The sequence below is a fragment of the Uranotaenia lowii genome, chromosome 3 (assembly GCF_029784155.1).
Source record: "Uranotaenia lowii strain MFRU-FL chromosome 3, ASM2978415v1, whole genome shotgun sequence".
NCBI lineage: Eukaryota > Metazoa > Arthropoda > Insecta > Diptera > Culicidae > Uranotaenia > Uranotaenia lowii.
In genome coordinates, this window is record NC_073693.1 from 331,528,582 (window position 1) to 331,543,675 (window position 15,094).

Here is a 15,094-nt window from a genome sequence, read left to right on the forward strand (position 1 = left end):
AAATAAGACGTCAGTCTTGCTTCCAGACAGATGGCGCAGCATCCCACACCGCAAAGGTTGTTCAGGCGAGGTGTGAGGAAAACTTGACCGATTTCATTTCAAAGAATGAATGGCCTCCGTCGTCTCCGGATCTGAATCCACTGGATTATTTCGTGTGGGGATACATGAGGTCGAAGCTGAACGACTATAAAATAACAAATTTGGAGCAATTCAAGTGAGTTATCACGAAAATCCAGGACGAGATGCCGATGGAGCAGATGCGCGCCGCTTGCGACGACTTTCCGAGACGTCTGAAGCTGGTTCGATCAGATAAAGATGGTGTAATTCCGAGATATCCTCTGTGAAGTATCTTTATTAGTTACTGAATAAAGCTTTGAAAACCAGATTCAGATTTTCTTCTTATTCTTTGAAATATTGAGATTTTCCTGTGTGACCGGACTTTTTTGTCACCCTGTATGTTCATACATTTGGTTCATGTAGGAGGGAAGATATGGAATTTCTGTGTGGTTTATACACTTTTTTCCTCATTGTGTAAATGACTTCCAAAAAGGTCTTCAACAAAAAGGTGTCAGATCTCATTATTGAAAGGCTTAAAAAGTTGCAAGTTGTTTTTTGGTCGGGCTACATGTCAAAAAAGTCATGAAAAGACATGCCACGAACAACATCTAGGTGATTTCTAGAACATGAACACACACGCGACACGCCAGAGCTTCACTAAGTTGAAAAAAAATGTATAACGTCAAACGAAACCACAAGAATACATAAAAAGAATGCTGGCTGGATACAGTTTAAGTTAAGATTGCCAGATTGTTCGGTGTCATTCGGGTTTGCTCGGATATTTAATGCAAAATTTGGGAGCAGTCCGACCCGGCTTGGCTGCCCGGATTTCATTGAAAAAAGCTCGGAGTTTGCCCGGATTTATCCACTTTTTATGACAAATCAAACAAAAAAAACAAATTATGTTGTAAAAATTTTTTATTTATGCCAAAACGAAACTTTTTGAACAAGTTCTGGAAAAATAATCATGAGAGGTTTTTTAGAAGCCTAAAATACGACTTAAAATCTGTCGATGAGTTATGATGAAAAAAAAATTTTTTTTTCATTTTTTTTCTTGATTTCTGTTGAGTAACTTTTGGGTTTTGATAAAATTTACTCGGATATTGCCCGGATATTTTGTCGCCAATTTGACATCAAATGCCCGGATTTTGCCAGGTTTTTATATAAAATAGCCCGGATTGATCCGCCCCGGATACGTGCACAACAAAATTCCGCAACCTTAGTTTAAGTAGAATTGTCGTGCAATCCGATAAACTGAAGACTCAGAGAAACCTTGTAGAAGGAATCAAAAGAAAAGTCCGTCAGATCCTAATAAACCTTAAATAATTTTATTTCAATTTCGTTTGAACTAATCATTCGGAAGAAATCGGTTTCGAATTTTAAATACGGCTAATGTTTTGAGAAAAACACTTTCAAAGTTTGACTGCTCCATAAGCTTCCAGAAAAGTTTTTTTTTTGGTTTTCTTCATTTCTCGAAAGCTGAATATTCATCAGGTAACTCCGTATAATCAAAATGTAGTCTTCCGAAGGCACTTTTTCTTCCAGGTGGTAACTCTCTTTGTTCACATCTGGCGCATTCGCCGTTCTCAAAATTCGCTACCGAAATATGCTTTGTATTTTGAATTTAAAAAAAAAGGTGAACGGATTCACAAAAAAATCTTTTTTGTTTTAAATAAAAACAACCTTCAGAAGATACGCTTAAAATATATTCAGGAAAAAGCATTTCCATCATTTTAAAAAAATTTCTGGATATTTTTCAATAATTTATTCGATGGATACCTTTCAATCTACGTATGGGAACAGGAAGACCTGGTAATGGAATAGAACGAACCGTTTCATTTTTACCGAAGCGAATTACCACTTCAAGTATCAACATGAGTATGAAGAACTTTTGGCACCTTGAGTGTGATTGATTGACTGACTGAAATAACTTGTGGATTGCTGAGCTGTTATTGCGTAGGTCTGATTGAAATAATTACAGGAGAATCAAAGTTTCAACTTTCCGAATATTTGTTGGACAGAGACATTGAGAATCACACGAAAAATCATCTTAGAAATGCGTGTTCTCTATCAATACCGGAAAGATATAATCATGATATAATATGAGTGACCAGTCGCTTAATTTTGTACAAATTTTATCACGGATCTCCTGGATAAAAACGCAGGTGGCGTTCATTGAGATAAGCGTTTGGATAAAACAAACCTATTTTGTACTATCTTAGAGTGAGGAGTGGATAAGACAGTGTATCAAAAAAGTAGCAAAAACGCGTACCTACCGGGTCACTAAACAAGTCGAGCCATGAAATTTGTTTCGTTGTGTAGTTAGAATAAGGAAATATAAAAAAAATCCAATCATTCAATAACCTTGGATATTATTTATCTCCGCAGAACAATTCCGGAGCAAATGGGCACGTAGCAGAAATTATGCACGGTATTTTTTGTAAGCTGTTGCTTGTTTTCGTGCTGAAAATCACACACCCGTAACAAATTATTCGTTCCGTTTGTGGAGTGCGCACGTGAGATAACCACCTTCATCAGCCAGCATTAATCTTACTTAGTCGATAGCATTATCAAACAAGCCCTCCTTTTCCTCCAGCTTGGGGAGAACAGTTATCAATTTTGCAACCAACCAGATTCCGTTGATTGCTACTGCAGCAAGCACACGCTTTGATCTTTATCGATTCGAGGTTGGCATTCCATCGATTGCAGAAAAAGTAATGCCTTACGTTTTCGCGCCTCTTATCATTTATCATTATGATTTTGATGAGTAAGGTTAAGCGTTGGCAAATCTGACAGCCAAAAATAGAACCAACGCTCATTCTGCGTCCGGTTTATTTGCACAGAAAAAAAACACAACATCAAAAAAATCCCACTACTGGAATTCCTGGCGCACAGTTATCTAATGAGCTTACAGGTATTTGGGATCGATAAAACGGGTTTTATCAGAAAAACATATCCTATCTGATAAGGTTTATGTCATTCGCGACTACAGTGTTGCTGAGTGTTTCGATTCCGATTTTAACAAAAATAACCTCATCTATATAAACTAAACTACTTTCAAGACTAGGCTCACAAATGAGAACTTATACCGAATTCGGCATCCTAACGTGCCACATTTGGCATGGAAAAAGGTACATAAAAGTAACGTAAGAATGCTTACCTTGGGGCGCTTGGCTAGGGCTCTCCGCTTCCAGGGTCGCTGCAGCAGCAGATAGATCGGCATCGTGATGATGTCGTACACCATGGCGATAATTTTGATCGCCCCGATCGCCGTCTGCACCCAGAAGTCTTCCATGCTACAGGAGCGAAAAAAGTAGAACAAAATCATTACAATTTTGGTAATTTGTTTTTTTTTTTTCAACTGCGACTGCAAATAAAGTGTTACAAAGCTCTATTAAAATGATAATGAAGTTACGTGCAGCTTATCGTGGAAAATGGTATAAATAAAGAAAGGCAGGAAAAATGACAAGAGTTTAAATTATTTAGTAAAGCTACTAGTTGAGATCAGTTTTTTGTGTTAGTATGCAAATAATATAAACAAGAAAAAAATAAGTAACAGGACAGTTGAATCTATTTAATAACAGTTGTTTAAAAATGTACATATTCGAATTCGATACAAAAAAATGGTTTTAAAATGAAGAAAAAGGTTTTAATCATTTTAATCAATGATTGGTTTTAAGGTTTCTAGCTGAATTAATATGTAAAAAAAATTGTCGGAAAATTCCTAATGAATAATTTTCATTTTAAGAAGTAAAAAGTTTCACGAAGAAATTCAACCATTTGGTTGTTCAATTCAAACTTTAAGAATATTATCAAAAATGAGTTGAAGCTGAACCATTTTTGATTTAAAAAAATGAAAAAAAAATCATAAAGACTTTTTTCTTGTTACCCCGATCAGAAGAGCATATCAAAATAATAACTCAAACGTACCATACGTACATATCTCACCAAGATATTTATATCTGATTCAGTTATAATTAAGAACTCAAAATTATCGATTTTAAGTTTCTCCAATCTGAATTATATCTTATTCTGATTGACAGACTTGAATGGGATTGAGCTCATTTTCAATGATAAAGATTTTTTTCGGATCCCGATCAAGAGGGAAAAACTGAATCATATCAAGATGAGATATTTTGATAATAAATTTTTCCTATCTAAATGAGTTATTATTCAATACTCGTAGGATGTTAACCCGATCAGAAGGAAAAAACAAAATTATATCAAGATGAGATATTTTGATACTCATTTTTTTCTATCTAAATGAGTTATAATTCAGTACTCGTAGGATGTTAAAATATCTCAAATTATATCAAAAAATCTATACGATCATAGCTAAATTATATCAGTTTTTGATATGCTCCTATCAAGATTATATCTGGTTCAGATAGCATAGTTTGATATTAGACAGAACAAATCCTATCAAAATTATAACTTATCAAGATATGAATGCTTCGAGAAAAATTTCTAGTCGAATATCAGTAACCCACACTTTTGCTAAAATCATGCTCCATTTTTTGGTATCCCAGAAATTTGATTCAATTTTATGAATCTGCTGAGCGAAACTCATTAATGCACGGTTTGGGCCGTTGACTTCGATGTCCGTGTTTCATAAAAAGTTGCACGTATATCAAAATATGATATAATCATTTTATTTTAGGACAATCCGAAAAAAATCTTTATCATTGAAAACCCATTCAAGTCTGTCAATCAGAATAAGATATAATTCAGATCGGAGAAACTTAAAATCGAAAATTTAGAGTACTTAATTATAACTGAATCAGATGTAAATATCTTGGTGAGATACGTTTGAGTTATTATTTTGATATGCTCTCCTGATCGGGAAAATATCTCAAATAATATCAAAATATCTATGCGATCATAGCTAAATTATATCAATTTTAGATATGCTCCTTTCAAGATTATATCTCATTCAGATAGCAAAGTTTGATATTGGGCAATACAAAACCTATCAAAATTATAATTTATCAAGATATGAGTGCTTCGAGAAAAATCACTTGTCAATAAACCATATTATTAGCTAAAACCATGTTCCATTTTTGGTTTCCCAAAAATTGGATCCAACTTTAAGGATCTGTTGAGCGAAACTCATTAATGTACGGTTTGGGCCGTTGATTTCGATGTCCGTGTTTCAGAAAAAGTTGTACATATATCAAAATAAGATATAATCATTTTATTTTGGGACAACCCAAAAAAATTCTTTATCATTGAAAATTATCTCAACTCCATTCAAGTCTGTCAATCAGAATAAGATATAATTCGGATTGGAGAAACTTGAAATCTAAATTTTTCAGTACTTAATTATAACTGAATCAGATGTAAATATCTTGGTGGAATACGTTTGAGTTATTATTTTGATATGCTCTCCTGATCGGGATTGTCCTAAAATAAAATGATTATATCTTAATTTGATATACGTACAACTGTTTATGAAACACGGACATCGAAGTCAACGGTCCAAACCTTACAATAACGAGTTTCGCTTAACAGATTCATAAAATTGAATCAAAATTTTGGGAAACCAAAAATGGGGCATGGTTTTAGCAAATAATGTGGTTTATTGACCCTCCTCTAGAAAATTTTCTCGAAGCACTCATATCTTGATAAGTTATAATTATGATAGGTTTTGTTCTGCCCAATATCAAATTTTGAAATTATGCTATCTGAACGAGATATAATCTTGAAAGGAGCATATCTAAAATTGATATAATTTAGCTATGATCGCATAGATTTTTTGATATAATTCGAGATATTTTAACATCCTACGAGTACTGAATAATAACTCATTTAGATAGGAAAAAATTTAATATCAAAATATCTCATCTTGATATAATTTAGTTATTCCCTCCTGATCGGGACAGTTTTTGATAATTTTGAAAGAATGTCTTCCTTAACCCGTTCGAGACAGATTGCACACCGTTTGTGCTTGCAATGAAATTTTTCGGCCGTTATCAAAGCAACTTCACCTTGTGTTTTTTCTATTGCTTGGAATAAATTAATTCTTATACTAATAGAATCCGTCCGAAATCCGTCACGAATGAGTTAAAAGAGGACTTGAATACGACGCTACTATCAGAACATTTTATGTCTTTCAACCATTTCAGAAGAGGCTTTTAACAAGCCTTGCGAGACCGAAATAGTAAGATAATATTCCCGGAATTAACACAGCTGTAATAGAGTTAGTTTTGAAAACAAAGCCAATATAAACAGTATCAATTGATTTGGCATGGAGTAAAGTAAAAGTACAAACAACTGCAAAGAAATATTCCCCAAAAACTGCTTTAAGCTTGTACCATTTATATGAGGTGGTACTGTACGTCCTTTTCAAAACGTACTCTAGAGATTTCAATTCTTTGGATAGGTTAACAAATCATTTGGATCAGTAGACGAGATTTCAGAAATTATAAACTTTTTTCTAAGGACTTATTGCTTGTTGGGCTATAGGTTGTTCGATATTTTTGTTGATTAAAAATCCAAAAACTTTGAAAAATTATGTAGGGCGATTTGCCAATCGTTCCCCAGCTAAGCACATGATTTTTGTTTTTATGATATATTGTTGTCACTTCAACCGAATTCACTCGATTTTTCGGTCCACAAGATCCAAAAATTCAAGTGTTCGAGAAAAGTGACGTAAAAATGTAAAAAATCATTTAAAACAGCTTGTCTGTGCCCAATAGTTGCACAGGCACATTTAATATCGTGCCTAATGTTGTCCGATTTTTTCCAATGGTTGCACATTTTAAAAACCTTCTTAAGGCTCAGCCACCATGTGGCGGAAGCTTATTATTATTTTTTTTTTGTCTAGAGAAGCTTATTATGAGAACTTCTAGTTCATATGAAATCCAATTTGGAAACGGCCCCTTTTGAGGGGATCTTCCATATAAACCGTCCAATGCATAGTGGAAAGTTCGGACCGAAAATCGAAAAAAAACGAAACCGCCGGTTTGAGAGTCTGGAATAGCATTTATCACACGTGAAATTTCCCCAGAAACTTAAATCTGCCGCTGAATTTACCCAGAGCCATCTGAGTGAAGTGTTATCTGACCTTATTTGCCAAGTATTGAGTTTTTTCTTTATACGTCCTACCAACATACAATTTTGTGTCATTTAAATTCCATAGAAGGAACTGCATGAAAGGTATTGAACACTTTTTTTAATGTCCCTTTTTACAGGTGAAAGGACGCGATCTGTTTTGCCCCCCATTACCCCTATGAAGAAAATGTGATTCTATAAAACTATTGCTTAAGGACTCACTTGGAAGTCGATCAATTTATACATAATGGAATATCAATTTAAAGCTTACAAATGGACTCAACCACGTTCAAAATTTCAGGACTCTCGTCTGATTTATCGAATATATGTTTTCAAAAATTTAATTTATTTTTAATATCTTTTTCATGGGGAATATTTTTAATGAATGTAACCTTAGAAGCATTTCATCAATCTTCAAGAAATATTCATTTCACGTTGAAATCTTTCCCAACAATTTTTCGTCTGAAAAACGGTTATGGCTGTTTGTTTTTCTGAATAATAAAAACCAAATAAAGCTTCACTCAAATGTCTCCGGTCTAGCTCGATGGCAGATTTGAATTTCTGAGAAAATAGCACATGATAAGTAATATTTCGGGTCTTGCAACCTTCGACTTCTAGATTTTTGAGATTTAGGGACGGAATTTTCCTACTGTACAATATTTTGACAATGTTTTTATCAAAAACAAGGGATTCGTTGTTGACATGAAATACAGTTCTTTAAGATTTGTCGTCTCGAGATTTGAAAAAAACAGGTTTTTTTAGAACAATGTTCAGATTTTTTGCAAAACATTTGAAGATAAAAAAAAATATTTATGGAAATATGAAGTGCCTTTGAACAAATGTTGAATTATTAAAAATCAACTTTGAGTGCATAAAATATGAAAATTCTGAGTGGAAAATTAATTAGAGCACATAAATGATTAAAATTAATAGTTGAAAGTAAATATCCACTTATTTTACAAAAAAAGTCATGTCATATTAAAAGACAATCCGAGTTTTTTTTCAGTTGCATGAGATCAATGAACGTGCATTTTTGTTTGGAAGAAAAAAAAAAGTGCATATGAAACCATCCAGGAAATTCAAATATTCTTGAAATGAAGTTTGTCTTTGATTAGATACTGATTTGATCTATTCTTAAGCTTCATATTTTGCCAACATGAGATGATGCAAAGTATTTCACGAAAAAAGTAATGACCATTTCAAAATAAAACTTTTTTTTTGAAGATTTCATTTGGAAGAATTTTTTTTAATATTTACTTAAATAAGAAAGGGGTACGCTAGTTGTTTGGATCCACAAGTATGGCCATTTGCGGCATTGGTAAAAAAATTCAAATATTTAACAATAAAAGTAAGAGATTAAGTTTGCGGTTCAAATCAGATTTATTTTCTACTCTAGTAAACTCAATTAAAAATGAAGATTTTAGTTTGAAACTTTGTTTAGGAAGAATCAGCAATATAAATAATGTGAAACAAAAAAAAAGTTAAATATATTTTCAGTTGAATTTAAAAAAAATAAATTTAGGTTTTTATATTTATAATTTCTTCTGGTTTACGTCCCAAAAAGCATCTGATGAAACTCAACTTGTGAATCTGTAGGAAGATTGCGAATGATTACAGACATCGAAAGCAAATTTTGAACCACAAAATCCGTAATTATTCCAGCCTAAGCTTTCTAGATATTTTTCCCTAAGTATCCGGGTCGTACAAATCCGAGATATTTTCTCTAATATCCGCAAATATCAAAATTATTAAACACTTGACTTTTGTTTATCGAAATACAACAGTCAATTTTAAATCATATTTAAGTCTTTAAAAAAAATCGTTCAAAACAGTTTTAATAAAATTTGCTCAAAAAATGTAGACTCAAAATACATAATATTAATGATTCAATTTAAACTTTTGTTTGATCTTGCAAATAAAGTGCTAATATTCGGACAAAATCTGGGTGATTTGGCAAGCTTAGTATAATCTTTTTGGACTTAGATATTCGGGATTCGGGACTAAGTTTCTACAACAAGTTAGAAATTTTTCGAGTTTCTATGTCGAGATTTTTACTCTTGAATTATTCTAGCCGTTCATCAAAATTTGATTTGGAATTCGTAATATTTAATTTAGAGAAGAACATTTTGCTTGGAATATTTGGACCCTCATGGGGAAAGGAGGTTGAACAATCGTTTTCAGTTTCCTAAAGCTTGATCCTCAAAATTTCTCAAAATTTTAAATTTGGTCGAAGTTATGACAAATTTAGTAATTGTCCTCCTTTGGCACAAAATCAACCTGTTTGACTTTTTATCACTCCACCACAGTTTCGCGTAACGGCGCGATTCTAGATTCAACCACAACAGAGAATCAACTTTGATAGACCTATTGAAAAGCTTCAGGGAAAACTCACTTATCGGGAAGCTGTATTCTTTGTACATTTAGCCATGCATCTTGTCAATCTTTATTAAAAACAGACTAATTTACAGCTCCCACAGATCATCAGCTTCATCAAGCACTACGGATCAAATCTTTTCAATTTTAGCTCCTTGTTTATCTCCGGAACATCTAGGCGGAACTTGTCAACAAAAAGTTTCTGCCTGTAAATTACACCAATTTATTGAACGGTTAACCTACAGATACTGCCAATCCTGCCGAATTCTACGCCAGCAATAACATCGTGTCATAATTGACATAAAGCTGGGTGGCCACTGACTTTGAATTTTTAAATTTCCCACATTTTCCCGCATAATCTCACAAAATATCCGATTCTCAAAAACAAAAAAAAATCAGCCTCAAAGGCTTTATTCAACGGTTTCTACTTTTAAGAGCTGATTTAAATCACCAAAAATCATAGCATATTTCAATTTATACTGTGATAAGAGCCGGTCTCTGCGCACTTTAATATCTTGCTATCAAGAAAACGAATTTTGAAGTCAATAAGAACTTTTAGAGAGAACCTAAGCAAAATTAGAAAATGCGAAAAATTTGAATTTAAATAGAAATGGTACCTATTTGGGTATTTTTTGAAATCTTTTGAAAACAGTTATACTATTAGAGAAAATTAGTAATTTACCCTCTGAAACTTATTGCTTTTTAAAGAAAAGAGGTATTCAAAACCCTTCATATGTAGATTTTGACCCGTAGTCATAGTTCGAATTTTATTTACATCCAAAGTAGCCGAAAATCGAAAAGAACTTGTGCATTAAAAGTGTACATTTGGCTGAATAAAAGGCACTCAAGACAAATAAAAATCGGTTTCCATAAGTGCTTGATTTGGAACATAAAAAATCTAAACAAATAGCATAGAAGGTTTTTGTGCGATCCAAGTATCTTAAAAGAATGGGCATCAATTTGGCCTATCGTGCTTTGTTACGAACTTTTTGGTTCCATGGAGAACCTTTTACGATATTTTTGGGTTTTTGGGTTTTTTTCAACGTTGTCAATATTCCTTCTTTTAAAAATCTATACGTATCTCATGTGTTTTCACATGAGAGCTTATAGTTCAGATCACTAAAATCAAAAATCCACATTACAAATCCAAAGAATTTCTTATGAACTTGAATAAGAATGTGAAATTAATGTTGGATCTTGTTCACTACCGGTTTATTTTGGTTTTCACGATTTTTATGGATGAATTCTGAGTCCTTTATTGTAAATATGTATGTTTGTGCGAAATTCAAGTAGCGTCACTACTCCACTTTTTTTTCTAAAATTTTAACACAACTGCTCCAAATTTTCAATTTTATGTAACTACATGAAGTTTTATAGCTTGCCTATTTTTTTTCTTTTCACTATTCGATGCGTTATTCGATGATATAGATATTCCTTACTTTTAAAAGTGCCGGCTAACCGTTCACAAACCAGAAATCAGATCTTAATTTTCAAAACGCTCTAGGTTCTACACCACAACAAGACAACGCGAATATACCACGACACCGTCACCTCACAGAAGGTCACCGAATCCTAACTCAACCGGACCAAGTCAGGGGGTGAACTGATTCCGTGGACAACCTGGATGAGCCTCAAAACCGACTCCTACAGGATATCGCACATTCAGAAGTTATCCGCTTATCTCTGATAAGAAAAACTCGGTGGTCCGTTTTGATGGGCGTTATTTCTTATCATGGGTTTAGTGCTGACTGTTGCATGTCCCGGTAAGCTGAAAGTATTTCTGTTGCGTTTCATCAGTAAGCTTCTCACTGCAGCCACTAGATATAAACATCAAGTGGTTATAACACCTATGCGATTGATTTCGCCTTGACGATTTGGATGGTTTAGATATTCGAAATTTCAGAAACAAACTTGTTGATAAAAAAAAGAGTCTGGAAAGAAACTGCTCTTACAGTTGTGGAATATTTCCCGGAACAATGCTTTATATTTGCAATTATTTCTTCAACGTTGAAATACCATAAACATTTTTTAAGTAATTAACCCTCACTCAAAGATTCCGATATCGTTTATTTTTCCCGGAATGGATAAGCAAAGTATACCTACATTATATTGTCGAAAAATTGATAAGAAGTTATTAAAGAACCAAAATTAACTAAATCAGTAACCTTTATACATAATTATGGTAAATTTTACAATTTTTAGGCAACTTCTTTGCAAGGAATAACATAGTATTTGACGCCAGTATTTTTATCTGATCAGGCAGAATTTAAGCATCCAAAGGAAGCGTTTACTAATTTTATCAAAGGCGCGTGAAGCGTTATCGCGATGAAAATGAATGGATAAGATAAATAGGTAACCTTGAATGAAATCTCGCTGAGGTTCCAGAGGAGGACCTGCTTATCCAGGTTATACACCCTTATTACTAAAAATCTATTTTAAAATGTATCTAAATATCCTACGAGCCTCAATCTCAATCTTTTTCTGTCCAAAACACAACAGATCAGCAAGTTTCCAACCAGTCAAAACCAGTAAAAAATCGAACGCCCAAAAGCAAAGCTCCACGCTCCAGTTCGATGAACTGAACCACGGATTGTAAATCAAAGATAACAAACCCAGCCTAGCTAGCTATCAACCGGCAAATGGATTTCGCTGCCGGTGGGTCCAATTCACTTTCGATGAATTTCTCAAACAAACATCAAACGTAAGGCCAGTTCATATCGTGAGATTTGCTGGTCGTCAATGGATTACAATTCGGTCAAAGTGTTAAAGAAGTAGAAAGATGTTGCGCAATCATTCCGCATTCATAAATACATTTTAACATTCTACGTTGTCCTTTTTTTTTGTTTTTAATGGGACAATAATTTTTTAGGTTAGATTTTTTTGTTGCCGGATGTTCCGAGATAGCGTTCAAAACTTCAATTGGCCTCCCACATTATTATAAATCGGGGAATGGATTGTTCTTGACAATTCCAAAATTTAAAAAAAAAACTAGGATAATTTACACCGAAAATAATTTTCACTTAAAATATAAGTGACATCTGGAGTGAATTTTCGCCATACGTAAATTCATGTGAATTTTAAGTGACCGTCAAGTGAAAATTTTCTGTCAAGTGAATTGAAAGTGATCAAGCATGTGGATTGTAAGTGTATGGTCAGGTCATCCAAATTTTTTCTGTAAAAGCAATTTTTCTGTGATATTTTTTGTATTCGAGCAGATAACAATGATTTTTTTTTAAAGGATGTATTTATTTAAATCAATTTTAACCAATCAGATATTCATAATTATACTTTAATTTATTTGTTTTGTCCAACAGTTCCTTAGCAGAATAAATGTTCCGATTCCGAGAAGCAATAATCGTCGCGAGAAGCAATAATCGTCGCGGCACCTATTTTGTATCCGAATCTAAAAAATACAAGAAAACTGAATAATAAAAGATACAACCTGTGATTTATTTATTATAATAACTTACATTAAACCGTTAATCGCCACATTGATTGATAATTTCTCATAAAAATTTACATTTTTTTCTATCACCAGTTCCAATTGCTTTTTTGGTTAATCGCTGCAAGCTCCAAGCGACGTTGTCAACAAGCTCTGAAAAATATATTATTGCTTTGAATCCAATAAATAACTATTTTGCTCTACTTACATGTTCCGTTGAGTTCAATTGAAACCAAAATAAAAACAATGATTCCCAGTGCAGTCAGTCGACGATAGAATTTCAAATGCCAGTCACTTAAAATTCAAGTGATGTATGAGTGGATATTGGATCGTTCACTTAAAACTTAAGTGAGAGTCAAGTGAAATGTACATGAGCCACTTGAAACGAAGAAATTCACTTGTCCCTTACTTTTAAGTGAATTCTCAAGTGAATTTTAAGTGTGAATTTGGGTTCAGTGTAACTATTCAACTGTTCTACAGGGTCCGGCAATGGAAGTGCTACATTAAAACCAAAAAATAATTTGATCAAAGCAAAAACTTAGTTTACAAATTAAACAAGAGTTACTTTAAACAAATCAAATCAAATTTTCAAAATCCATTGGTGCAATTTGATTTTTTTCTTTGAGCTCAACAACTCGCTGCAAAAGCTCAAGGCGTATATTCTGAAAAGCCCGCAGGTGGTTTTCATGGTATTTTACCCCAGGATTCAGCCAAATGGAGCTTCCAAACCGTCATGTTCTGTAGAGTAGATTACGGGCTTCAATATACCCTAGAAAGCGATAAGGTTCGGGTTCGGGTAAAGCGAACTCACCGGCCGTTCCGAGTACAAAAAAAAACCCTCAAATAATTTTTTGCTCACAAAAATTTGGTTTTTTCCCTTCGTGCGCCAATGCGAAGTCCTGCTGAAAAACCACTAGCTAAAAACCAAAATTGAGACGTAACAACTGTTCGAGGACATGCCTGATCAATCTGCACCTTTTCAGGGTGTTCGGATGATCTTCACCAGGGAAGTACGGGTGATTCTGAACCAGACCTTCAACAATGCAGATTTCTGCCGCCTGGTGGCCTTCAATACGTTTGCATAGGTTCGTGATCTTTCTGGCAACCAAAATATGTAGTTCTGTTGTTGTGGACGGATTATGAAGACGCCATTTTCTGATAGCGGTTAACAGAGCTTCAAACTGTAAATATATTTTACATGTTATAATCTTAAATTTAGGGGTATGTTATTCTAAATTTCGGTACTTACAATATCAGTGCTCTAAATTGCTTTCGCGCCCGAACAATAAGTTTGTCTTCGATTGAGTGCGTGTTTTGTAGACTTTTCATTAGCTCTGTTTTGGTCCGACCGCCGTCTATTAGAGACCCTTTCACAGAGAGTCCGTAAAAATGAAAAACTCTCTGAAAGAGGGTCTTCCAACTTCTAACGATTCTCTGAAAGAGGGTCTTCCAACTTTGGAAAATAATTAATTTGTAGAATGATCTTATGAATTTTGTTAGACTTGATTTGGATGAATATGCAATATTGAGTCAGTTTTACCTGCCCACAACCGACAGGAAATTTTGAAATATTCAAAAAGTTTGTTAAATGCGTAATAAAAGTGAAAAGTTCAACCCTTCAATATAGGCTAAATTAACTTGTGTCATTTAAAAAAGAATTACTTGTAAGCATGGCCGTAGGAACGGGGGGGAGGGGGTTGGGGTTTAACCCCCCCCCCCCTAAGTGTCCAAAAATGCCAAGCGAAATGCTAATTTCAAATTTCAAATTTTTAATAAAATTTAGATGAACGACCAAAATGAATTAAGAGTAACAATCTCGGCTCAGAACTTAAACAAAAACCTCGAAATCTTATCCTAGGTCAACAACTCTACTACAGTTTCCAGAAAATTTCCTCACTTGTTCATAGAAATTTAGTCTCAAATACTGAATTTCAATAAGATCAGGCTTGGCAGATTGCCTGAATTGTATCACTTTATTTGCAAAAGCAAACAAAAATTTCAGTTGAGTCATTCGAATGATGTATTTTGCATAGTTTTTGAGCAAAATTAACATGAACGATTTTTGGAAGCTTAAATGTGTTTTAAAATTTACTGAGGTGTTTTTTATAAAAAATACAATTTTTCAATTATTTTTCTTCATAATTTAAATTGAATAATTTTGATATTGGC

At 33.6% G+C, this 15,094-nt stretch overlaps 2 protein-coding genes across 13 annotated transcripts in view; both read right to left on the reverse strand.

Annotated features, from left to right (window-relative positions):
• The window catches only part of LOC129751042 (uncharacterized), a 525,666-nt gene that overhangs the window by 287,162 nt on the left and 223,410 nt on the right, over nucleotides 1–15,094 (reverse strand). The window lies entirely within an intron of this gene.
• LOC129751039 (long-chain-fatty-acid--CoA ligase 4-like) overlaps nucleotides 1–15,094 on the reverse strand; it is a 44,139-nt gene that overhangs the window by 24,251 nt on the left and 4,794 nt on the right. For 3 of the 4 annotated variants that reach the window (XM_055746289.1, XM_055746288.1, XM_055746290.1), the window contains exon 2: nucleotides 3,218–3,353. In XM_055746289.1, the coding sequence (XP_055602264.1) occupies nucleotides 3,218–3,353 (136 nt within the window). Of the gene's footprint in view, nucleotides 1–3,217; nucleotides 3,354–10,922; nucleotides 11,070–15,094 lie in introns of those variants that run through there. The other variant, XM_055746291.1, reaches the window with a different exon arrangement.